We start from the raw sequence: 26,806 nt of genomic DNA on the forward strand, positions 1-26,806 counted from the left end.
CCCATCCTGTGTCGAAAACCTGAAATCCATTTTACGTTATATGTACTTTAGGGCAGTTGTTGCCTACAAGTGCTACCTGCAACGTGTTTACAATGAGCAACTCTGGCAATTCGGTGCAGCCCGAGTAAACATGCAACATTGACGTGTGGTTGTAACCGTTGGCCCGTCGATGTGCCCAACGTCCCCATGTTTACTGGAGCAGTCGAGTTCTATAGAGCAACGGAGTTGGGACACTGAGTTCGTTGCAACGTGTGCTCGACGGTGAACGATCGATCTCCAGAGCACACGCAACATTGGGGTGGTCACGTGACGTCTTGTCTGCAAGCTCATCTGAAGTTGCTGTACAAAGTCGCGAACGAGGTAGGGGCGGTGGTCAGATTGGTCGAGATCTGGGCATCGAACTTTTTCACAGATAGAACAACATGTTGCCGCCAGCATTGGTGGTGACGATCGCACAGCTGGCTGCAAAGGTTCCAATATAAATGTATACAGTTTAACACGTAGGCTTTCGCGACCAATATTATTCATAATATAGGTTTTTGGGTCAGATCGCGTTATTTATAAATGTGTCGTAACCATCCACCACCCGACACGGCCAAACAGTAAAAAATGTGTCACGTTTTTCAAAGGACAAAATAATTCACTTCTTTAGCCCACCGGTGTGTTGAAGAGAGAATCAACAGCATTTTAAAATTTGAGTACGACGTTTCACTGGTAATTACAATCAGCTTCATCACCATTCTTGCCCGATGAAGCTGATTGTAATTACCAGCGAAACGTTGCACAACAATTTTATAATGCTGTTGATTCTCTCTTCAACACACCGGTGGGCTAAAGAAGTGAATTATTTTGTCCTTTGAAAAACGTGACACATTTTTTACTGTTTGGCCGTGTCGGGTGGTGGAGGGTTACGACACATTTATAAATAACGCGATCTGACCCAAAAACCTATATTATGAATAAATGTATAAATCACGTGATATGAGAATACATTATCTACCGCCACCAGCTTTTGAACGATTGATTCCGGTGAATAAATTCTGGCCTCTCCAAGGCCGCCGTAACCTCTCACAATCCTGCGATGTAATCATCCACCCAGCACCGACGCGCGAACTGATTTCATTGCTCCATCTCCTCGAACGATGTCGTATCGAACGCGTTCCGTTCCTTTGGCTGCAACTCCGTTTTTTTTTATTCTTGACCATCGGCCGTCTTCTCTTTATCAGCGGCGCATTTGGCCCAAGCCGACTTACTTTTCCCTACAGTTTGTATGCACGTCGAACTTCTACGGCTATCCACCGGTCAGCACTGACCACAAAGTCACGCGGAGTTTCGTAAAACTTTTAATCGGATAGTTTATTTCGTAAAAGCACCGCTGAATGCTGTCTGCAGCGAGGACCCAGAAAACATAGCAACGTCGGGCCAACGTGGGTCAATGTTGGTCCAATGGTTCAAACTACATGCCAGTTGCGCTTACGTTGGCACCTGGTTGGAACCAACGTTGTGCCAACGTTCGCATGTGGTTCCATGTTTGCTGGGGAGCGCTATCAGCTGACGAGCAGTCGGCACGTTTACAGACCCCGGCAAGAGCACCAATGGGAACTGTCATCAACAAAGAAGAGAACTTGGTTCATAAACTCTGCTGCAACACGAAGAGAGAGAGAGAGAGAAACAACCTCGGAGGACTTTACGTCAATTAAAACATTTCGTGAGAGACCGTAAAAGGGTTACACGATCGATGCGATAATGTTTGAGAGAGTAAAAGAACACGACAATGCAATAAGTTAATGAGTAAATCATCGCGGTCCATTTTTTACTCCGTGATCTTCTGCCTACAAGCGCATATATGTATATGTTCTGTATAAATATGCTGTAATTCGGCCATCGTTTTGAATTTTATGAACAGAGATGGCCCATAGTTTGTAATCACGCGTAAATTTTAATTTCTTCAAAAAAATATACGTGGAGCCAGACTTAATGTTTGCAAGTATACATTTTCGTCTAAATGTTCGCAAAAATTTATTAATAATTGAGTCATAATTTACAGCCCTTTGTTAATCGACTGCTGCATAGAGGCCTAACCACGGTGTGTCAGTCATTAGGATTGGTTGACCATACTTCAGCACGCTGGGTCAGTGTGGGTTCCTGAAGTTGGCAGGTGGCGAGAACCAGGGTCAGATACATCGCTCGCCACCAATGTTACCAGTGGCTGGCAAACAAACCCGGGTCGTCGGCTTCATAATACGTACAGGGCCCTAACGGTTACGCTGCGGCGTGGGCCTCTGCAACCGCTCATAAAAAGCGAGCATGGCTTTGGCAGCGCACGTCGCTAGAAGGTGACGGTGGCCGACGGTCGAGAATAGTGACGGGGGTGGCGGTTGAGGAACGGAACGCATCTCACAGGACATCCACCGCAGAGAGAGAGACGGAGCGATTAAAGGAGCTCGTGTGCGGGAGCCACGCGTGTTTTTATGAATAGCGAAAGATGGTGAGGTCTCGGGTGGGGGAAAGGGCGGGGCGGGGGGGGGGCGTGCTTCATCCAGAAGGGGATAGAGCATGGCTGATGATGATGATATGAATCGTGGAATCGGATGAAGGAAGAGCACGAACAGAGGATGTACACGGACGGTCGCACGGACCACGGGGAGATTGAAGTGAGGAGGAAGATACTAATTTACTCACGGGTGGCAACCCCACACGAAATGAAGCCTCTCGGCGTTTCGTGAAAACCGGCGGCCGAGGCCCCCATCGTGCCACCACCGCCGCCACCACTGCCGACGCCGCCACGGGCCCGTCACACTTCTTTGCGCAGCGCCACCTTGACGGTGGCGAACGCCTTTCCCATGGCCTCGAAGAGCGGGTCGCAGAAGGTGTGCACGCAGAGCGCGTAGATGCGCGACGCGCACTGGATCTCGATCAGGTAGCTCTTGACGCACGGCACCACGGCCCAGATGTGGCAGAAGGTGAGGCACGCGAAGTAGAAGCCCCAGATGAGTGCCAGTGGGACGCCGCACAGCCCCGACAGCAGGCGGTAGCACCAGTACTTGGTGACGGTGAAGGTGGTGAAGCTGGTCTTCCACACGCCGTCGAAGCTGTAGGCGCCCTCGGGCTCGGCGATCACGTCCTCGAACTCCACCTGTGGGGTGGACGGGGCAGACACGACGGGAGGAGCCCGGGTCGGTGTGAATGGATACGCGGGTGGGTGGGTAGGTCGGTGTGCGTCACGTATGGACAGATGGACAAACGTGCAGGCAGGCAGATGACTGGAGGTGTGGACGACTGGGTGGGTTAAATTATGCATATGGATGGATGGAGAAGCAGATGAAGAGCTGAACGGATGGGTGTATAGAGGGATAGACAGAGGAAGGAGCAGATAGAACGATGAATGGACAAACGGACAGATTCATAGATATGTGAACAGTCGGACAAATGAATGAATTGATGGACAGAGAGCTCGTTTAATAGATGAATGAAACACATGTACAAAGAGGACAATTAACGTACGGGTTGACAAATGAACAGAGAGGTGAATAGAAAGATGGACCATCAGATTGACAGGAAGACGAATTAATGGGTGTAGAGTAGATGCATGTACGGACACATTGACGAGGCGCTAATAGCACAAATAAAATTAACTTGGGGTGGGAAAAAATACATGTGGTGCAAGGAGAAACATTGCAACACTTGTGCTGATAAAACACGACCAATGAGGCAAGGATTGACGCTGCAAGCCAATGTCATAGCTACCGGTGTAACTGCACTGGAGACGTGCACTGGGACCGTGCTACGAAGAAGTTGAACAGGGGTGGGGGGGGGCATTGAAACTCTTGCAACAGGGCCGATGCCAACCACGCTACGCCACTGTGACCCAAAGACTTGCGTACTTCCATAGAGGCCCATAGACTCACGTATAAACCCACATTCTTACACAGAAGCCCATAGACTCGCATATAGACCCACATCAACGCAGGCCCATAGACTCACATATAGACCCCCAGATTTACACGGAGGCCCATAGACCCACAGATTTACACGGAGGCCCATAGACTTACATATAGACCCACAGATTTACACGGGGGCCCATAGACTCGCATATAGACCCACATCAGCGCAGGCCCATAGACTTACATATAGACCCACATATTTACACGGGGGCCCATAGACACGCATATAGACCCACATCAACGCAGGCCCATAGACTCAGATATAGACCCACAGATTTACACGGAGGCCCATAGACTTACATATAAACCCACAGATTTACACGGAGGCCCATAGACCCACATATTTACACGGAGGCCCATAGACTTACATATAGACCTTCAAAATTACACGGAGGCCCATAGACTCATGCATAGACCCACAGATTCACACGGAGGCCCATAGACTCACATATAGACAGATTTAATCGGAGGGCCATAGACTCACGTAACGTATAGACGCATATCATTTCATGAACCCATGAACTCGCATTAAAGCCCAATAGAGCCGGTAGGCTAACATAGGGCCCGTAGGCTAACAGAGGAGCTGGTGGTGCAGCTGTCGAGCGTACAGGCAGTGCAGCTGTACCAGTGCCGATGCCAAGCACGCTACGCCACTGGTGCAAGCGTGGTTTGTATTAATTATTACTACTACTACTATGCTTCGATTTAAAGCTTTCGTGACTGCAGGGATTCATCTTCTTGGTTCTTTCGGTAAAGTCACGTAGAATGGAAATAATAAAATAATAAAAATAAAACATAAAATAATTCTCACGACGTTTCGGCCACAACGCAAGCAGCCGTCCTCAGGTGAAGAACAGGTCTGTCGAGAAGACAGAGTCTGAATGACTCTCTGTCTTCTCGACAGACCTGAGGACGGCTGCTTGCGTTGTGGCCGAAACGTCGTGAGAATTATTTTATTATGTTTAATTTGTATTATTTTATTATTTCCATTCTACGTGACTTTACCGAAAGAACCAAGAAGATACTACTATGCTTAATAGTAATAATAGTAGGTTTTTACCCTTTTAACTGGTACAAAACTGACACCTTTATTCAAGGCATCATGTTTGCAATGACCACAACACAAGTAGTCAAAGTAGGTGTCAGTTTTGTACCAGTTAAAAGGGTAAAAACCTACTATTATATTTTGCCACTGGTAAAAGAGATTTCATAGTGTAAACTACTATGCTTGTTTACTCAGGAAAGCGTCGCTGGATGATCTCATGTCTCTTTGTCAGGAGGGACCTGCCAAATGTACACAGCAGGGAGCAACGTTGCTGTGCGTGATCCCAATTGAGTAATTGGCATGCCGTTTGTTTCAGCATCGGGATATGTTTTTGGCCGATACCATTTATATGAACCAGAGAACACGGAGGACCCCCCCACCCCCACCCCCACCCCTTCCAGGAACATACAAAAACGTACGCGGAAAGGAGGCACCCGAGTCGGGAACCGAACCCGGGACTTTCTCACTGTGAGGCACGAGTCGTTTTTTTTTTTTGACCACCGCACCATCCAGGCGCCCGGCTGAGAACCGCTTGACCGTTGCCGCGGTAAATCACGCGAGGAGGTGGCTGGGTCGATGTAATTAATCGAAGAGGGCCCGTTTAAGGGCTGTGAGGTATGAACGGACAGCATTCTTAAAAAAAGTCGCTTGTCTAATGATAGCAAGCGAGCAGAGGAGGAACTACCCACACCCGATTCGCACACACGCGCACGCACGCGCGCGCACATGCGCGTGTGCCAGAATGCAGACTGCCTCCCACACACCCTGCGCCTATTTCTGCACCCGTGCTGCCGCCCACAAAGACAAAGATCCCCCCACTATAGGCTCGGCAGAGTTTTGGGGCAAGTGCTGTTAGCGAGTAGCAACCTATGAAGGTCGGGGACACATTACACGAGGGGGTGGGTGGCCAGCGCCACGCCAATTTGTTGCCCCATTGGAGCAAGGTTTCCGCATTCGCGAATTCGGCATTCGTGAGTGTTTCCAAGAATGTAACCCTCGCGGACAGAGAGGGGTTTACCGTATAAAATCCAGCACGGCAAACGAGAGGGCGGCACGGCCAACACCACGCCCCCACCGACTTTGCCTACCCAGTGGCAATGTTTACACACCGCACTAGGTACGCATTTGAGGCTGAGTTCACCTAGATGAGGCCCAGAACCGGTTCAGATAATCGTCACTGGTGTTGGTGCCTCTGAGCGGGAATCGAGCACGGATCACCGGGTTTGTAGCGCATTACCGCTGCCAACCCCCGTCCAGCCTTCACAGACTTTTGGGGCAAGTGCTGTTGGCGAGAACTTATGAAGGCCGGAACGACGAACGATGGAGGTGGTGTGGCCAACGCTCACGGACAGCTCTTTGAGCTCTGCACAGATAGATTCAATAATCCATTGCTGTGCTGCTATTACCTGGCCACCTCTCAGCCCAAGTCTATGAAACATCTTGCGTTCCTTGGCAGTCTCCCATGCAAACACTAACCAGGCTCAACGCTGCTGAGCTTCTGGAACCCGAGGAGATCTGGCGCAGTTTAGAGGCTGATTTTATTATCGTCAAAGCGGTACGATATTTTATCAATCCTGGAGGGATGATGATGATATTCAGCACCACCACACACTTGATATGAATAATGTGATGATGCTGCTGCATTGGCAGTGGTGCACAAGCACAATGAACAACCCAACACATTCGTCAATAACAACACAGCGCGTTTCCTTCAAAGGGAACATATATAATCATCGACGTTTCGGGCAATGGCCCTTCTTCAGAGCACAAACAACACTGTCCATCGCACGTGATTTATATAAAAAAATGAACTTTGAAGAAGGTACATTGTCTGAAACGTCGCCAAATATATTTTCTTCTTTTAAGGCTACAATGTGTTATTAATGAACGTGTTGAGTTTTTGTTGTTGCTATTGTTACACATATAGTTGTATATATATATGTCCACAGCTACAAATATTTATACATGATGGGTGCTGTAGTACATGGATGCCTGGATATCTAGGGGACGTTTTTCCCAGTATCAAAACGAGGAAACAATAAGAATAGGCTTCACCCTCTCTGGCAATTAAGCAGGAGATGTTAAGATGTTCAAACATCAAACAGACACTGATCGCAAGGCATCACGCCTGCATTAATCATACATGCTTGTGACAAAACATGTAAACAAAACATGCTCTGATATAATATATGGGCATTGTCTTTGAAACTGATTTGCCTACACCAGAGACAGCCTTCTTTATGGCATTGCCTGACCAGTGTTACAACAGAAAATGCCAAAGGCGAACACTGCAAACGCAATGCAAGTATCAAAGTATGAATAGCTCGGATTGAAGAGTTATACTGTATCTACGGGGCCTTTTTGCCAGCATCAAAACGATGATAGGATAAGAATCGGCGTCACCATAACAGGCGTTTAAGATGATCAAGCACAAAATAGATAACTACTTGCAAGGCATCAGTTTTAAAATACAACGCAGATATTATCGGCGCATGTTTGTTCGCACGTTTTTGCCACGGGCACGTGCGGTGAATGCCTCGCAAGTGTGTGCCCATTTGGCGTTCGAGCATTCTCAGCGCCTGTTTTATTGCCAGAAAGGGTAACGCATGTTCCTGTGACTGTGGACGATGATGATCATGCACAGTGCCACGACCCCCAGCGGGCCATGGGCTCGGCGCTCACGCACGCGCGGACCGCAGCCTCGCCCTGCCCCGACCCCGCGGTTGTAAAACTTAATCCACCCGCCCCGCTGCACCCCCACGCCCCCACCTCACCACCCTCATCTCTCATTGTTACAACGTGAAGCCCCCCACGCCGCCGCCCCCCCCCCCCACCGTTATCCTCAGTTACAGCTCGGCTCAGGCTTGGTCCTGGCTCAAGTTAGTTGGCTCTGAGCCATGTCTAACTCGAGCTGGCTCCAAGCCATGTCTAACTGGAGCTGGCTCCGAGCCATGTCTAACTGGAGCTGGCTCTGAGCCATGTCTAACTGGAGCTGGCTCCGAGCCATGTCTAACTCGAGCTGGCTCCAAGCCATGTCTAACTGGAGCTGGCTCTGAGCCATGTCTAACTCGAGCTGGCTCCAAGCCATGTCTAACTGGAGCTGGCTCCGAGCCATGTCTAACTGGAGCTGGCTCCGAGCCATGTCTAACTCGAGCTGGCTCCAAGCCATGTCTAACTGGAGCTGGCTCTGAGCCATGTCTAACTCGAGCTGGCTCCAAGCCATGTCTAACTGGAGCTGGCTCCGAGCCATGTCTAACTGGAGCTGGCTCTGAGCCATGTCTAACTCGAGCTGGCTCTGAGCCATGTCTAACTCGAGCTGGCTCTGAGCCATGTCTAACTCGAGCTGGCTCCGAGCCATGTCTAACTCGAGCTGGCTCCGAGCCATGTCTAACTCGAGCTGGCTCTGAGCCATGTCTAACTCGAGCTGGCTCCAAGCCATGTCTACCTCGAGCTGGCTCCAAGCCATGTCTAACTCGAGCTGGCTCCGAGCCATGTCTAACTCGAGCTGGCTCCAAGCCATGTTTAACTCGAGCTGGCTCCAAGCCATGTTTACCTCGAGCTGGCTCCAAGCCATGTCTAACTCGAGCTGGCTCCGAGCCATGTCTACCTCGAGCTGGCTCCAAGCCATGTCTAACTCGAGCTGGCTCCAAGCCATGTCTAACTCGAGCTGGCTCCAAGCCATGTCTAACTCGAGCTGGCTCCAAGCCATGTCTACCTCGAGCTGGCTCCAAGCCATGACTAACTCGAGCTGGCTCCAAGCCATGTCTACCTCGAGCTGGCTCCAAGCCATGTCTAACTCGAGCTGGCTCCGAGCCATGTCTACCTCGAGCTGGCTCCAAGCCATGTCTAACTCGAGCTGGCTCCAAGCCATGTCTAACTCGAGCTGGCTCCAAGCCATGTCTAACTCGAGCTGGCTCCAAGCCATGACTAACTCGAGCTGGCTCCGAGCCATGTCTACCTCGAGCTGGCTCCGAGCCATGTCTAACTCGAGCTGGCTCCGAGCCATGTCTAACTCGAGCTGGCTCCAAGCCATGTCTAACTCGAGCTGGCTCCGAGCCATGTCTACCTCGAGCTGGCTCCAAGCCATGTCTAACTCGAGCTGGCTCCGAGCCATGTCTAACTCGAGCTGGCTCCAAGCCATGTCTAACTCGAGCTGGCTCCAAGCCATGTCTACCTCGAGCTGGCTCCAAGCCATGTCTACCTCGAGCTGGCTCCAAGCCATGTCTAACTCGAGCTGGCTCCAAGCCATGTCTAACTCGAGCTGGCTCCAAGCCATGACTAACTCGAGCTGGCTCCAAGCCATGTCTAACTCGAGCTGGCTCCGAGCCATGTCTAACTCGAGCTGGCTCCAAGCCATGTCTAACTCGAGCTGGCTCCGAGCCATGTCTAACTCGAGCTGGCTCCAAGCCATGTCTAACTCGAGCTGGCTCCGAGCCATGTCTAACTCGAGCTGGCCCCAAGCCATGTCTAACTCGAGCTGGCTCCGAGCCATGTCTAACTCGAGCTGGCTCCAAGCCATGTCTAACTCGAGCTGGCTCCAAGCCATGTCTAACTCGAGCTGGCTCCAAGCCATGTCTAACTCGAGCTGGCTCTGAGCCATGTCTAACTCGAGCTGGCTCCAAGCCATGTCTAACTCGAGCTGGCTCCGAGCCATGTCTAACTTGAGCTGGCTCCGAGCCATGTCTAACTCGAGCTGGCTCCAAGCCATGACTAACTCGAGCTGGCTCCAAGCCATGTCTAACTCGAGCTGGCTCTGAGCCATGTCTAACTCGAGCTGGCTCCAAGCCATGTCTAACTCGAGCTGGCTCCGAGCCATGTCTAACTCGAGCTGGCTCCAAGCCATGTCTAACTCGAGCTGGCTCCGAGCCATGTCTAACTTGAGCTGGCTCTGAGCCATGTCTAACTCGAGCTGGCTCCGAGCCATGTCTACCTCGAGCTGGCTCCAAGCCATGTCTAACTCGAGCTGGCTCCGAGCCATGTCTAACTCGAGCTGGCTCCAAGCCATGACTAGCTCGAGCTGGCTCCAAGCCATGTCTAACTCGAGCTGGATCCAAGCCATGTCTAACTGGAGCTGGCTCCATGCCATGTCTAACTCGAGCTGGCTCCAAGCCATGTCTAACTCGAGCTGGCTCCAAGCCATGTCTAACTCGAGCTGGATCCAAGCCATGTCTAACTGGAGCTGGCTCCGAGCCATGTCTACCTCGAGCTGGCTCCAAGCCATGTCTAACTGGAGCTGGCTCCAAGCCATGTCTAACTGGAGCTGGCTCCAAGCCATGTCTAACTCGAGCTGGCTCCAAGCCATGACTAACTCGAGCTGGCTCCAAGCCATGTCTAACTCGAGCTGGCTCCAAGCCATGTCTAACTCGAGCTGGCTCCGAGCCATGTCTACCTCGAGCTGGCTCCAAGCCATGTCTACCTCGAGCTGGCTCCAAGCCATGTCTAACTCGAGCTGGCTCCAAGCCATGTCTAACTCGAGCTGGCTCCAAGCCATGACTAACTCGAGCTGGCTCCGAGCCATGTCTACCTCGAGCTGGCTCCAAGCCATGTCTAACTCGAGCTGGCTCCGAGCCATGTCTAACTCGAGCTGGCTCCGAGCCATGTCTACCTCGAGCTGGCTCCAAGCCATGTCTAACTGGAGCTGGCTCCAAGCCATGACTAACTCGAGCTGGCTCCGAGCCATGTCTACCTCGAGCTGGCTCCAAGCCATGTCTAACTCGAGCTGGCTCCAAGCCATGACTAACTCGAGCTGGCTCCGAGCCATGTCTACCTCGAGCTGGCTCCAAGCCATGTCTAACTGGAGCTGGCTCCAAGCCATGTCTAACTGGAGCTGGCTCCAAGCCATGTCTAACTGGAGCTGGCTCCAAGCCATGACTAACTCGAGCTGGCTCCGAGCCATGTCTACCTCGAGCTGGCTCCAAGCCATGTCTAACTCGAGCTGGCTCCAAGCCATGACTAACTCGAGCTGGCTCCGAGCCATGTCTACCTCGAGCTGGCTCCAAGCCATGTCTAACTGGAGCTGGCTCCAAGCCATGTCTAACTGGAGCTGGCTCCAAGCCATGTCTAACTCGAGCTGGCTCCAAGCCATGTCTAACTGGAGCTGGCTCCAAGCCATGTCTAACTGGAGCTGGCTCCAAGCCATGTCTAACTCGAGCTGGATCCAAGCCATGTCTATCTCGAGCTGGCTCCGAGACGTGCTTTCCTCGAGCCAGCTCTGAGCTATGATTAACTTCACACAGGCAGAAGCTGAAACCCGGATACGAACCCAGGCTCTCTGACCCCTGAGCCACCCTGTCACCTCTTCCATTATTTAAACATTATGTAAACTTTGCCAGGGCTAAATAAAGCGCTTCGGGCACACAGCTGTAGCTTGTGACGCGGTAGGGGGGCAGGGTAGTTGGGGGGGGGGGGGTATGACCAGGATGAATTGTGTCTCGCCATAGCAATGTGGAATTTCCACTGCTGGCTTCGGGACAAAATAACGACGGACTGAATTCCTGTCCAATCCTCAAAGGAACAAAGAGACAGCTTTAATTAAATTCTACGTACACCGGCTTCATTGTTACGCTGATGATGGCCAGTGGTTAAGACTAGTGACTGAGTGGCAGCAAAGGAGGGATGACCCCATTGTACTTCCACCGTGGAGATGGAGCGATGAAATCGGCTCGTGTGCAGGAGCCATGTGGATCATTGCATCGCATGGCCGTGAGAGTTGGTGACGGCTTGGAGAGGCCTTCATCCAGCAGTGGATACATCATGGCTCTTGATGATGATTGACAATGGTCGTGATGATGTTGTTGACAATAACTATGATTTTAAAAAAAAACCTCCATGATCATGAAACTAATGATGACGATGATGTTCACAATCATTAAGGTGATGATCGTGATGACAGCTAACAATAATGAGTTTTATATATTTACAGTATGAAGTATGATAGTTATTGAGCACAGGGTCATGAGTCCCAAAACGTCAATAGCCAGCCAAGAACAGCACTGTTACACTTGTAATAGACGAGAGTTAACGCGTACTTAATTTGAGCGAGATAATTGTTATAAAATGGTGAGAACTTGGGAAATAGAGACGAGGACGCGAGGAGGGAATTCAAAAGTGGAAGCAGTGCGAAAGAAGAAGCAGCCAGAGCAGCATTGTGACCTGCAATGTGATGGTGGTGGTGGAACACAGCATGGATGAGTGGACGAGGACAACGACGATGATGATGATGACGATGATGATGAAGATGGCGATGATGATGAGGCTGACAATGATGATGGCGATGATGATGATGATGACGATGATGATGACGATGATGATGAAGATGACGATGATCATGACGATCATGATGATGACGATCATGACGATGATGACAATGATGATGAGGATGATGATGATGACGATCATGATTATGATGACAATGATGATGAGGATGACGATAATGACGATCATGATGATGACGATCATGATGACGATGATGATGATAACGACGATGACGATGATGATAACGACGATGATGAACCGTGGTGCGTTCCATCTCAACACAGGAGGCCACGCTGACAGGTGGCCCGGAATCTATTCTACTCGCTCTATTCACGGCTTCACGCCGTGGCCCCAGGGACTGCTTTGCCGTGACACTGGCTGTTACATATTTTGGGGCTGGCAATGATCGCTTGAACGCTGGCCTATGACAGAGAGATGCTTTCAACGTGCAGCCACGGATTGGATTTCGGCCGTTTAGCTGACGGGAGAATCTGACCGTACGTACAAATCTCACGACGCATTCTATTATATTTTTATTATATTTTTCCCAGGTAAGGCCCAATGAGATGTTTATCTCTTTTTCAGAAGCCATCTGGACCACCAAATGATAGCTCAACTAAGTGGCTTATCGCGTGGCCATTTACAGCTGGCAGATGCTCTAAACGCATGTTTCTAAAATGTGGAGGAATACACCGGAGGACCCGGAGAACAATCCACGCGACCACGGGGAGAACATGCGAACTCCAAGTATACAGGCTATAGGGTCGGGATCGAACCCACGACCTCCTGCATACCAAGTGAGGTAGTTAACATCTCGCCACTGCGGCACCCTATTCTTGCAGGACCAAGAGACACATGGATTGATGATGATGTTATTCAATCACAGTGGCTCAGCACAAACCCAGAAGGCCCAACATTCCAAGCGTCCAGCAACAAGCAGCACAGTGGAAAAACGTAAATGCCTTTCATGAATTGGGAAAGTTTATATGAGTTGTGATGATGATTACAGTGAAAAGATGTAATAATGAGAATTATATTGATGTCAAGGGTGACCTAATGATGACGGTAATGATAATGCCGCTGCTGATGAGAAGTGTTATGGTGGTAATGATAATGACGTAACTTACTTCGCCCAACTCTTATTTCGTATGGCTCATGTAGATGCAGAGTAACGACTACAATTTCACATTCAGGTGGTCAAGCCAGATAACCGCGTCAGGAGCAGCAGAGTATATCGCTGCGATGTCTCCTTCGAGTTTGTGGATCGGGAATTGCGTCATTATATGCGGTACGGTCTCTTCTGGACGACCCACAGTCGCACCCTGGAGAGTTTTTAGTTTTCTATTTGTGCATCAGGTATCTGCATCTGTCATGGTTTGTGCAGTGGATGCGCTTTAGGGTGGACCATGATCTTCGTGGAAGATCAAACCCAGGGGTCTTCTGCGTTTGGCCTTTCTCAAGGTTCAAATCTAGAACTTTCTCAAGGTGTTTGTTTGCGAGTTATGTTGAGCTCCATCCAGCTCTCCAGGCTCCGTCGGGCTTGAATTCGCATTTATCCCTAAAAGCCTCACCGAGTCTCAATATTTTCTATTTTCCCAAGAGGGTGAAGCTACATAGAGGGGTATCGCTTCATTGGAGGACTGCGGCTTACCCAGAGAAAAACTCACAGATAAGAGGGAGATAACACGTGAGGATGAGCGCGGATAGGATCACAAACCCACTTGCTGTACTGCCATCTACTGACCACCTCCCAGCCCAGCGGATTTCGACGGAGCTTTGCCCTGGACAGCTTAGTGGCCAGCGTGGTGGTGATTAGGAGGGCCACTCAGTATGCAACTGGTTTGGCGAAATTTCAGTTTTTCGGGACCACTCCCTCCTCCCAATTTGTTACTCGAAGTGTTAAAGCCACCAGCTGAGAAACTCACTCAACTCTGTTTATCTATGCCTCTACGCTATGTCTCTGTGTATGAATGTTGATTTTTTTTTCGCACCGTACGTAGCCAGCCGTGCTAATCGACGGTGCCGGGGAAGGAGATCGGAGGTGCGGGTGAAGGAAAAGGAGTGACTGTCACACGTTGTTCAACTCCGTTGAGCAAGCGGTAAATATTGAGGGATTCTCTGTAAACTGGCCGTGGCTTTAGTTTACCTACTCACCCACTTCACTCACCTACCTGCTGACCTACCCAGTAAATCACCGACCCACTCACCTCCCCAGTCACTCACCTATCTACTCAATCACCTACTCATCTACCCACTCGTTCATCTTCTCACTCACCTACTCACATACCCACTCAATTCACCTACTCACTCACCGACTCCTCTATAACCACTCACCTACCCACTCATTCACGGACTCACCTAAACATCTGCTCACCTACCCACTCAATTCACCTAGCACTGGATGGACAAGGCGCTGTATGCACGATTGTTAGTGGTGTAACTGATGCTGCACCGGTGGCTTCGAGGCTTTCGTTTCGTAGCGGAGCCGACCCGCGGACCTCAACAGACGGCAACACCGTCAGGTCAAAGGTCAAACCGAGCATCGAAGGAGGTGCTCACATCACCTCGTCTCATCTTCACAGCTCCGAGCCAGCGGAGGGAATCGAACCTCCACCCTTCCGATGGCGAGCCGCTCGCTCTGTTGCCGAGCCACGCGGCCGGATCTTAAGAATCGGGGGGGGCATGGGGGCGCCGGGGGGAGGGGCTTGGGGGGGGGCTGGTGGTGGGGGCGGGGGGGCCGGGGAGGGGCGGTGGGGGGGGCACGTCTGTGCCTACCTCCCACCACCCCGTTTTGCGCAGTTGTATTTTAGGGTTTTGCGTGGCTGGCAGGAAGCTCTCCCGATGCTGCCCATACTTATACAGGGCGCGGAGGACGAGGACCGCTAAAGAAAAAATAAGTCGTGGTCCGTGTGGAAACCGATCCGTGGTTACTGCCTATACATAACAAAACACGCGGCGCCGTCGCCAGCAGTCCCGAGCCTATAGCATACGGCTGACGCGCTCCCGACGATGACGTGCACATCTTAAAGGCCACTTCGATTAAGCCGCGCCAAAGCAACGCTGCAAAGCGATCGCTTTCTTGTCAAGTGTGCACGTGGAGAATTGTCTCACGGACCTATTTGTTTCGGGCCTTTCAGGGTTTGCAGTAATTATGCTGTTTTAAGTGACAGCTACATTTAATATGATGATTTGTTGTTGTTGTTGTTGTTGTTGTTTGCGCAGTCATTGGGAAACCCGTGTAATCACCTCCTGCTTATCCCTGGAGTCAAACCTAGGCTCTCAGCAGTTGCCGGTTCAGGTCTCCAACATGGCAGAGGTCGCAAACGGGTTTTGATTCCTTACCCGTACCTGTACCCGGCCGCACCAGGGTCGCAAATGGGTACCCGTACCCGTACCCGGCCGGGTACAGGTAGCCGTATCCTACCCGTACCCGTACCCTACCCGAAATGAGTGACAAACGGTTACTCACCAGTGACTCACGGCCTACCCGTACCTGGCCGCACCAGGGTCGCAAACGGCTACCCATACCCGTACCCGGCCGGGTACGGGTAGCCGGGTATCGGGTAGGGTACGGGTATCGGGTACCCGGTTGCGACCTCTGCAACATGGCCATTATGAAGCAGCAGAGCCACCCACACAATTAAACGGTTAATGTTCTTAAATTTTCAATAGCTCTATTCGTCAAACGTTGCTCGATTAAAGAAACGCGGTGCACTCGTATCTATCACAGCTTCGATAGTGCTGTTTGTTGCTGACTGTTTGACGTTGTCGGCCTTTTGGACCCTGTGCTCAGCAGCTGAGTTTAAGAAACACAACTCTATTTCATCCATACGAAAGATGTGCTTCGGATGAATTTTTTTAATATTATTTCGGATAATTTATATTATGTAACAATTTAATAAAAGTGACATTACCCGATGCAATGTGTCAATACTTTTGGCGGGAAAAGTGCAGCAGCGACGCAATGTCAACAACATAATTTCCTCTGATGTCGCGATTTCAGATGAGCCAAACAAAAATTAGTGATCATCCTAAATTCCGGATATTATCCAGGCCAGATTTTCAGGATATCGTGAATTAACCTGGGAATTGAGGACACATCCCTATATGCATACATATTGGATATATATACAGTATATCTCATAATAAAAAAACACATGTGCTTCTGGGCAGAGATTCAATTGATACTGAGCACGTATATATACAAATGTAATAAATTACATTTTTAATACTCTAAATGAAATTTATTTTATATAGGTATATCCATGCCAAATTTTAAGGATATCGTGAATTAACCTGGGAATTGGGAACACACCTCAAATGCATATATCATATATTATATATAATATATCTATCCTTTTCAAATCCACCGATCCAGCCACGCAGGCAACGGGCCGCAGGCGCCCTGGGCAGGCGAGGGGGCCAATCTCGGCGAGGCTGCCTCGACAGTGAAGGCCACCATGGGACACAGCCAGGCACCCCACGCGTGCACGCGGCCGGACCCGGTAACCCGATCCGGCCGCATGTACGAGTGCCTGTATAACTCACCCCGCCCGCCCACACCCCCCGCGCCCCCCCCCCTCCCCCACACCCCCCCCTGCCCCTCCCCCCCGCCCACACCCCCCCGACCCCCCCGTCCACACCCCCCTCGCACCCCCCCCCCCGCGCGCGCCCCCCCCCCCCACCACCCACGTCCCCCACATATTTTCCTATTTTAGACTCCGCTTTTGGAGCCGATGATGGCTGGATACACACGCGCCGTGCGTGGGGTGGGAGGGGGGGTACGAGACGGGGTGGGGGGGGGTTCGGCAGTGAGCGCGTGAGGCCCCCGCTCGACGCGGAAGCTTCGCCGCTCGAGGTTGGTGCCTGGCGGCCGCCCCGGTTAATACTGCGGGGAGGATCGACCGCCCGTAAAATGCACGGGCGCGCGGCCCGACGTCGAAGTTGTGCCGTGGCGTGGATTCGGCAAAGAGTCGGCCCACGCGTGCACCGCGGCGTCACGAACAAAAATACTGTACTGTACAAACACATTTAACCTGCAAATCGCCCCCTCCCGCCACTGCTGCGAAACTACCGCCGACTCGAGGCGTCTGTGGAACGTGGCGGTGTTTTGCGAGCGCTTTTGCGCCGTACAAGGATGGCGCCGACGTGAAACGCGCAAATGATTTGGTTTTTTTTCAGCGACGTCCCGAAACAAATTAAGCACCGAGGACTCCGCTACTGCTGCCGCTGCTGCTGTGAGATGTTTAGCAGAGGTACCTGACGATGCATCGGTTCGTCGATTGAACTCGACTCGGGGCTGTCGCTGTGCAAGCATTCAAATTGTGCGGTTATCAACGGCCCACCACGGGATTGGAGACGACTCCGGGGTAGGCCACGTTTGGCATGAACCACGGGCGATCTTGGCTGATCACCACCACTGTGGCTTATGGCCTGCACCCAGCGTGGCAACGAGTGCATGGTAGGGACCTCCTGGTGGTCTCTCGTGGAGACAGCTACGCCCCGAGCGGTTCGCGCCTCGTGATGACGATGATGATGTTGTTGATGGTGATTGTGTAAACTTTTATTCAAGGTTTGTAGATATTGTGCCAAAGGGAGGTTGGGGCCGGAGGTTGAGACGATTGACAGATCGGAAGTCAAAGGACGGAATGCACCTGAGAGCACTTCCACCGTGGAGATGGAGCAATGAAATAATCTCGTGTGTCCAGGAGCTGGCAGGTGGATTGTTGCATCTCGTGTTTGTAGGAGCTGCTAGGTAGATAGCGGGAGCTTGGTGAGCCCTTCGTCCAGCAGTGGATAGATCATGGCTGATGGTGATCATGATGATGATGTTGTGCGATTGTTACATTTAGTCAAATTGAGCGAACACAACTGTACAAACGAGGCAGAAAATAACGAGGAACGATAGAAAATCGTCACAATGAGGCACAAATAATAGATTCTCAAGTCACATCGTGGCCCATAGATGATGACAATTTCACTGACTTCCGAAGTAGTTAATGCCAAGCATTTAGGCATTTAAAAAAGATGTACATGTATGTTTAAAAAAGACATGTCCATGCATGTTTTTCCTCTTGCCCATCGGAGGAAACTGGAGTGCCCGGAGAAGAGCCACGTGGACCAGGAGATGACATTTTGAAATCTTCTGCACAGACAGCCTGTCAGCAACCTCCTTGCGGTGCCATCTTCTGTGTCTACTTCAGTGCACTGCTTGTCTCGGGGTGTTTACCACGGGCTCCATTTTCATATGAGCCACCAACCCCGCCTAGCTTCATGGAATCTAAGGCATATATCGATCATTTTTTTAGTTGTTCTTAGTGATTTGCATACCTTTCCTATACTTTGCACACCGATGGTGTTTTCGTACTGTTTGTTGTTGTAACTTTACGACCCGACCCCGACTGGACATCTGTGAGAAAGAGCTTTATAGCTCATCGGATTCCTCCGGTGTAAATCAAGATTCTGAATTGGGTGGCTCTCATTCCTAGCGTTAGCCCTAAGGCCCGTTGTGGAAATTCCACATTCCTATGGTAGTGCCCAGTCTATCATCAACATGGCCAGTGTTGAAAATGCTAGCATAAAGTGGTTGAGGTCTCACTGGCCGGTGTTGATTTTATCTACCCTAAAGCAGTGATGATTGGTTGAGTAGCCCCTAACATAGGTAAATAAATGTAAAGCAGAATATCTAGTCTCTTAACTAATTACACAACTCATGTGAAAATTAAAGTAGGCCAATACTGTGTCCCTATTAATAATGTGAATTAAAAGGCAATCAATAATGTTTGGAAATACGTAGGGACGGCATAAAGACGTTGAGAAGAATATTCATACTTTTTAACAGGCCTTTGTCAATCAACTCCACTGCTGGATGAAGGCCTCCCCCACACTGTGTCGGTCATTGGTTGACCATACTTCATCACCCTGGCCAGTGCGGGTTAGTGAGGTGTGGATACAGGACTGGTTCACAGATCACTCACCACTAATATTAGCCATCGCTTGTAATTGAACTCAGGTTTGACGGGTTCACACTGTCACTGCTCGATTGCAGTACTTTTTTTATTTAAAGAAAGACAATAAACCGAAAATCCCTTTGATTTAACCCGAAAATATGGAGATCAAATCAAAATTACCACGCACAATGTAGCACATAATCAGTCAAATAACAAACAAGCTCAGCATATCCGTCAATAACACGCTGGCCCTTCAAGGGAAAAGCAATATCAAATAGGCGACGTTTCGGAACATGGCCTTTTGTCAATGCACATTTTCAAAAATGAGTGCATTCTGACAGTCATAATATTTTTCTCAAAAAATATAACGCAACTTTCGTCAATGCACATTTAAAAAAATAAGTGCATTCTGCCGCCAGTCATAATTTTTTTCTCCAAAAATATAACGCAACTAAAATCCATTAGTTATTCTCACCAGCTGATGTGTGCACACCGTGCGTAACAGCGACTCATTTGAGGCCGAGTCAATCTAGGGGAGGCCCAGGACTCGTTAGAGACAATTGCCACTGGCCTTGGTGGCCGTGAGAGCGGGAATCCAACTCGGGTCGGCGGGGTTCGCCGTACGGCACCAATCGATGCAACTTGCGAGTACATCCATGGGTTTACATCGCCTGGGGGCAATTATAATGTGTCTAAGGGCCGGTCGTTTGGGACGGGTGTCAAAGCAAAGGTGAACAAAGCAGAGCCTGGCCACGAGCAGAGCGAAGGGAGCTGTGCACCGGATGCGGGCACTTTTCAAAATCGGTGCACACCGCAGGTTGGAACGTTCTGCCGTGCGAGACGCGGCGAACGCCCCAACTCTTGGTGGGCACCAGCAGCATTCTGCAGTACACAGCGGCAGGGCAGCAGTCGTTAAGGTTGGTGGTGGGGGAGGGGGTGCTGGTGCTGGTGGGGAGGTCGATGCCTGTTTTAGTTTGAGGGGGTCCCTCTATCTATTCGGTTAGTTCGTTAATCCTCTTAATTGCTCATGGGACACGAGTTCCCACCACTTCTTCCTGCCCTGGACCATCTATATACGGTACTAGCTTTACTACCCGGCTTCGCCCGGGACTTGGATTCTTGTCTTGGATTAATACACGGTCTACGCGGAGGGTGGGGGGGGGGGTATGCGTGACGTCAGTAGGCACACTGCGTCACGCTGCCGCATGCGGGTGACATCACAGATGCGACGTCAACGCTGACTTGCCGTGCAAAATATATCCATTATTGCGCCCCCCCCCGCTCCCCAAAATACAAAAGTATATTTTTATACTTTTTGCATTGTGTACAGTCTGGAAGCTACCCACATGCCAAATTTCAAGTTTGTTGCATGTCGGGAAGTATGCTAAACATTTCGACCAGACACCTTCACAAATTTCCATTTCATATATATAGATTATATTATATTAAGTTCCATCCCTTGATTGTTTTGACCACCACCCATGCCCGATGATGCTCAACACTCCACTGCTATTGCGACGATTGCGCTCCTTTGCCCAGGTAAGCCTCACTGAGTCTCATGACTCTTTCGTTCAGGAGGGTCCTGCCAAGATTTTTTTTTTGCAGAAGGGGGGAGAGGTGCCGGGGGGTGGGGTGGGGGGGAGAATGCTACGTGTTCTTACAGCTTAGTCATTTATACTTTTACATTGTTCTTATTTACCGTGGGTTATTTCACTCCCAGTGTTTAAATCGTGATGCACGAATTATAAAGAAGCCGAATACGATTGAAAACATTTAAACGGACAGAAAAACTAGTTTAATTACGACACACAACTGATGGTAATAGACAGCGAAGCTACAGCTTTAATTGCCAAATTAACCCACGGGATATCTCGCAGCTCTGCTACAGCACTGTGCGCCATAACATTACCATGCTGTATACACAGAGGGCTTAAATTGTCACTCGAAATTTTTTGGAACGCTGCTCGCTAGGCTGGCTTAGAGTAGGAGGGATTATCGGCACAAGGCACTACCACTAGCGTACGCATATCCATAGCGATTACACACTGTATTATTGTATCCTGCATTGCTATAATCCTACCTATACATCTAAATCAGCTCAAGCCTCCCGTACACCACGTGGCTTCCGCGTGGCCACGCCCACTCTGAACCCCTCCGCTCTCCTCGCCGCCCGCTGTGAAAACAGACGCCGCTCCTCCTCCTCCTCCTCCATGCGGCAGCAGCAGCAGCAGCGTCGAGGGCCTGATGCAGCCTCCCTCTCCTCCCTCTCCTCATCTCTCCAACCCCCCTGCTCCCCTATCTCCGCTCCTTTCCCATCCTCTTCCTATATGTCCCATTCCTTCTCTTCTCTCTCCCCCCCCCCACGCATTGCATCCATGACTCTGCTCCCCTTTCCGCGGTGCGGCCACGAGTTGCTCGTCAGGACCAATCAAGACGAGATGGGTGCTGTGTGCCAACTATATATTTATTTTAAGTAATTTCACGATTTAACTATTGAGTATATTTTTTTTGCTGGGGGAGGGGGGGGGGTAAACATCTGACGGTCCCTCCCCCCTCCCGAAAAAAAAAACCCGTGCTGTTAATCCAGCGCTGCACCCCCTGTAAAGTTCAAGTTCACATCCTGCCCACACCTCCACCCGCCATATAGACCCGGCCCCCCCATCCCCACCTCTCTCATCCTCGAGCCCTCACCTTGACCACGTCGTCGTTGATGTGCTTGGGGTCTCGGTCGACCAGGTCGATCTCCTTGGTACGAAAGTCCGGCGGTCCCTTCTTCATCATCTCGTCCTCCCGGGTCAGGGGCTCCATGGGCGAGTCGGCTCGGAGCTTGCTGCCGTAGAAGTCGTCGTCGGCGCTCCGCCTTCGATCGTTGATCCTCGCCGCCGAGTCGAGAAGGATCTGCGCACGCCGGGAGTTGACGGGGCGAGCAAAACGTAGCGTGCGAGTGAGAGGGGTTTAGAGGGTTGAAGCGGGACGCTTAGAGGGAGAGAGAGGGGGAGGGGGAGAGAGGGAGAGGTGTGCGTATGTGGGGAGGGGTGGGGGGGCAATGGGGAGTGAGTGAACGATAAGAGAGAGTGGGAGGGAGGGAGGGTGAGAGAGTCGGAGGGAGGGAGGGAAAGCAGGGGAGAGAGTGAGAGAGAGACTTTTGACTTTTAAACAACTTTTATTGCCGCCAGCAGCAAAAGCACGGGAGGCGATTTCGATATGATATACATAGTCACCAGCAAACCTAATGAAAATAAACGCTACAAATCCACGCGCTGTGGCGCTAAAAGCACCGCGCACAACACGAAAGAAAAGTCACGTGGTGGTGGTTGTGGTGGTCATCGCGCACCCCACGGCGACGAGCGAGCGCTTCAGAAGGTGAACATGAGAGAGAGAGGACGAGCAATGTGGAGGGATTGAACGGCGTTGATAGAGAGGGAGGGAGCAGGAGCGAGTGAGCGAGATGCGGAGAGGGAGAGAGGGATTGGTAAATCGATGGGGGTGTATGTATGGTTATTGAACTCATTTCGCACCGTGCGTACCCAACCATGCTAATCGGCGGTGCGAGTGAACGAGACGGTGAGAGTGAGAGAGATTGTGCGAAGGAGGGAGGGAGAGGCAGGGCGGAGGGAGTGAGAGAGCGTGAAATCTTTCATTTAAAAAAGGGGGGGGGGGGCACATGAAGCAAAGCATTAAAAAAACCGAAATGATGAACGAAGCAAAGTGCCGACTACACCAAGCATCTTCTTGTTTCCTCTGATCGTAAAAAACAAAAGAGAGAGAGAGAGAGTGAGATGGTAAAAGCAATGGGGGAGCGAGTGAACGAGAGCGAGAGAATTTGCGAGCGCAGACGAGCACTGCAGAGATAAATGCACGGAGGTCATGGGAGCGTCGCGTAAGGAGCGACGAGAGCGGGAGAGATGTATGTATAGTAAATTCTAGATTTGAAGCTTTCGTGACTGCCAGGATTCATACTCTTAGGTTTTTTCGGTAAAGTCACGTAGGTAAAAAATAAAATTAAAATTAATAAAAGTAAAATAAAAAATCTCGACGTTTCGGAGGCAACACATGCTTCCGTCTTCAGTAAAGATACCTCTTTACTTGATACAGCAATCGTGCTGTGACGGTTCCACCTGAAGACGGAAGCTTGTGTTGCCTCCGAAACGTCGTGATTTTTTATTTTACTTTTATTAATTTTAATTTTATTTTTTACTTACGTGACTCTACCGAAACAAACCTAAGAGTATGTATGTTAAACTTGTGTCGCACCGTACGCATAGTCGAAGATCGAGTGAGCGAGAGAAAAACAGGAGAGAGAGAGAGCGAGTTTCGCTCTCCCCGTGTCTCTTTCCTACACAACACAAGCAACCCACTTCTGCAGAGGGATCCTTCGAACACCCCCCCTCTCTCTCTCTCTGTGTCTTCAAGCATCCAGCGGCACGGTCGATTGAGCGGAATAAATGAGCTTCACTTGCTCGTCGGGCCGGTGTGTCGTCCGTGCCTCTGTGGTGCGCATTGACGAAGGAGAGTGCGCTAACTACTGCGCCACCGCTCCCCAAACAGACGCGCGCTCGCACGCCGCTTCGCCTCGACCACACCCCCCACCCTCCCCTTGGCTTTGCTTCTCGGGCCAAACTTAGTCTCATGTCATCCGGCACGCCACTGTGCGCGTCCCTGAGGCTCCGGCTCTGTGTGTGCACGTGTGTGTGTGTGCGCGCGTGTACACGTGTCTGTGTTGTGTGGTGTTGGCCACCCAACCCCTCGTGCGCCGTGTCGGCCTTCATGTGTGCTCGCTAACAGCACTTGCCCCAACAGTCTGTTAAGGCTACACGGGGGATCTTTGTCTGTGTGTGTGCGCGGTGTTGTCTTCCGCGTGCGTGTATGCGTCTCTGTCAAAGACATGTCCACAAACACACATGCTTACGTATGAACGCGTATCTGTATGTAGAGTATAACGTCGCATATCTGACCGTCACATGTGCGTCTTGACCGACCAACCGCCCCACACGCTGTGAAATATTTGCGGCTGATGTAACGATACTTATTTTGTTGTAAGCGTTCACAACTCCGATCGTTCACGTGGAGTCGAACGTGCAACTCTGTGCTCGAATAAGTGTGCTCCATCCTTTTTTGTCCATGCACACGTACAAGCTCATTGTATCTATTCACTGCTGCATGATGACTTTCTTCCCACGCCGTGCAGGTTCGTGGGGGGGGGGTGTTATTTAACCATACTTCACCACTCTGGTCAGTGCTGGTTGATGAAGGCGCTGCCCTCTGCTGGCAACGTAGTAGCGCATTAGCAGCCTATAGCACCTGTTATGCTTTGTGTGTGTGTGTGGGGGGGTCACGCATGCAAGCGCTACCCAGGCTACGACATGCTTAGCTTCCGACATCTGACGAGGTCGGACGCATTCCGAGTGGATTTGGCCACAGGCTGTTCGATTTCATCAACATGCGATATCACAGTCGGCAAGACGCAATGATGGCCAATGCCGCTATTGCCACCGGACTTCAACGCTGCTTTAAATGCGCTAGATCCAGTCGTCGTTGTACAGATGAATAACCTTCAACGTCTTCCCAGACAGTCTCCCACCATCAGTGTCTTGGTATTCTCCTCCCCTTGGGCTGCTCACCTCTGGGTGCCACTCCCCATGGCTGTCTCACTGACCTGCCCTCCTCCACCATCCTGCACACGCGTCCCACCCATCACAACCTTTCCTGATTACATCAGCAGCACTTTCTTTCCACGTGCTATTCCCCAACCTCCAAGTTGCTTACCCTGCCCTTCCATGAAACTCCAAGCATCTACATGAATATAAATGAACAGTGCAAAAATGTACTTTTAAACTTTAATGATTCTTATTTATTCTGTCATCACTTTTGTAGAATTAAGTTGTGGCTATCCTTTAAACACGTTGCTCCGCCGTAGGAATGTGAAATGTTCCGCTGCTCGAAATAAAAATGCGCAGCTCAGCAACGCTGCCACGTTAGGTGGCAAGCATGCTTTCTTGGAGTACATGTAACACAGACAAACACAGATCAAGAATGCCACTACCGTGCTAACCATCACCGATCCAAACTCACGATGGCCCGCGTGCCACGAAGAAGGCCCCCATCCAAGAATGGTCGGACACACTTTTGTTCCTCCACTGTGCACGCGCGTTCTCACACACAACCTGCCGCTACGTTCAACACAATCGTTGCGGCGATGAACACCAACGCGGTCACACCTCTGTGTCGAACACGTCGTCTTCCGATACCCGCTCCTTGGACATGACGATAGTTGGCCGACGATGAGCAGAGGGTGAGCTGACCGCAGGATGAATGAGCCAAGGGGAAGCGCCCTCTGCGACGAGGTCTAAAAATTGTGCCGGGCTTCCAGCGAACCGCACGTTTCACCCCCCACCCCTCATCCTCCCCGTTCTCTTGCCCAAAAGGGTCAGAGGCCACAAGGAGGAGTAAGGGAGCGGTGGCTGAGCGTGGATTGAAGCTGTGCGCGTGGGTGCCAACTTTCCACGGATGCACCGGAGGAAGTTCCGTCTGATGCGGATACAAATGGGATGGCTTTTTATACCGGTCAACCATGTTGGCATTATTATGTATCTGGCAATCCAGCAGTGGTTGTGGAACAAGGTCGATTCTGCTGATGAGACCAAAGATGTTCGAAACCTGTCCAGCGTTTGCTTGCAGAAACGAATACCGATTAATATTCGTATTGGTCTGGAAGGCCAATATTGTCGAGGCTGATTGACTCATTTTGCCTGTACGTCTGGAGTATGCTTGTTCTCATCATGGTCGCGTGGATTTTTCTCCGGGTCCTCCCGTTTTTCCCCTCCGCATTTAGGAATATGCCTTTAGAGTATTTGGCTGCGATGAATGTCCACACCATAAACCACTTCGTCGAGCCATCATTTGGGGCTTGGTCGAATTTGAAAAAAAATCCTTATACAGCTCAGTGGGCCTTACCTGGTAAAATAAAATAAAAGTTTATTTTTATTTTTTTGTCATCTCTATGTAGAGAGAATGCAGCTCTGCTTACATTTGCTTTCACCGATGTTATGTAATATGGTGATGACCTGGACATTTCTCCTCCCTCTGAAAAGGAGTTGGATACTCTGTTGCTGAACCTGCAGGATGATACTAAGATGGTGGGGACTTGCCTTTTACCCCTACAAAACGAAGCACCTGCCTGGGTATTTCATGTCATCAAACACTTCACCTCCTCAACTCTCATTGAGCCATTGGGGCGGGCAGCTGTGCAGAGAGTGGAGTAGTTCCCATACCTGGAAAATCATGCAGAAATGTGATGCAGAGGCGTCACTCAGAATTAGTCGAGCGGCGATATATTTTAATCAGTTGCGTAACTCCTGTGTGGAAACTGCGTATCGACCCACATGAAACTCTGGATCTTCTCATACACAGTTTTGCCCTCTCGTTTCCACGCCTGGACTGACGCCTGGACTGACTTTCAACGTTGAAACTGGCCTGCCTACGATCGAGGCTCTGTGAGGAGTTGACTGATTTAGACCCAGTTCCATCAGCGAAGCTACTCCGGCAGGTGAGGCTGCGTTGGCTGAGGGTCACGTAGCCCGCATGCCCAGCCACCACACGCCCAAGCAGCTTCT

General features: G+C 50.6%; 1 protein-coding gene across 1 annotated transcript; it reads right to left on the reverse strand.

Annotated features, from left to right (window-relative positions):
- Positions 1–1,337: 1,337 nt before the first annotated feature.
- Positions 1,338–25,559, reverse strand: LOC144729375 (caveolin-3-like). Its single transcript, XM_078609602.1, has 3 exons — positions 25,412–25,559; positions 21,885–22,091; positions 1,338–3,136 (listed from the first exon to the last, which is right to left on the reverse strand). Exons 1-3 carry the CDS (start codon positions 25,454–25,456, stop codon positions 2,795–2,797), a joined length of 594 nt encoding a protein of 197 aa, XP_078465728.1. The 5' UTR covers positions 25,457–25,559; the 3' UTR covers positions 1,338–2,794.
- Between the last annotated feature and the right edge of the window lie 1,247 nt (positions 25,560–26,806).

Source organism: Lampetra planeri, chromosome 32 (assembly GCF_965212315.1).
Source record: "Lampetra planeri chromosome 32, kcLamPlan1.2.h2, whole genome shotgun sequence".
Classification (NCBI taxonomy): Eukaryota; Metazoa; Chordata; class Hyperoartia; order Petromyzontiformes; family Petromyzontidae; genus Lampetra; species Lampetra planeri.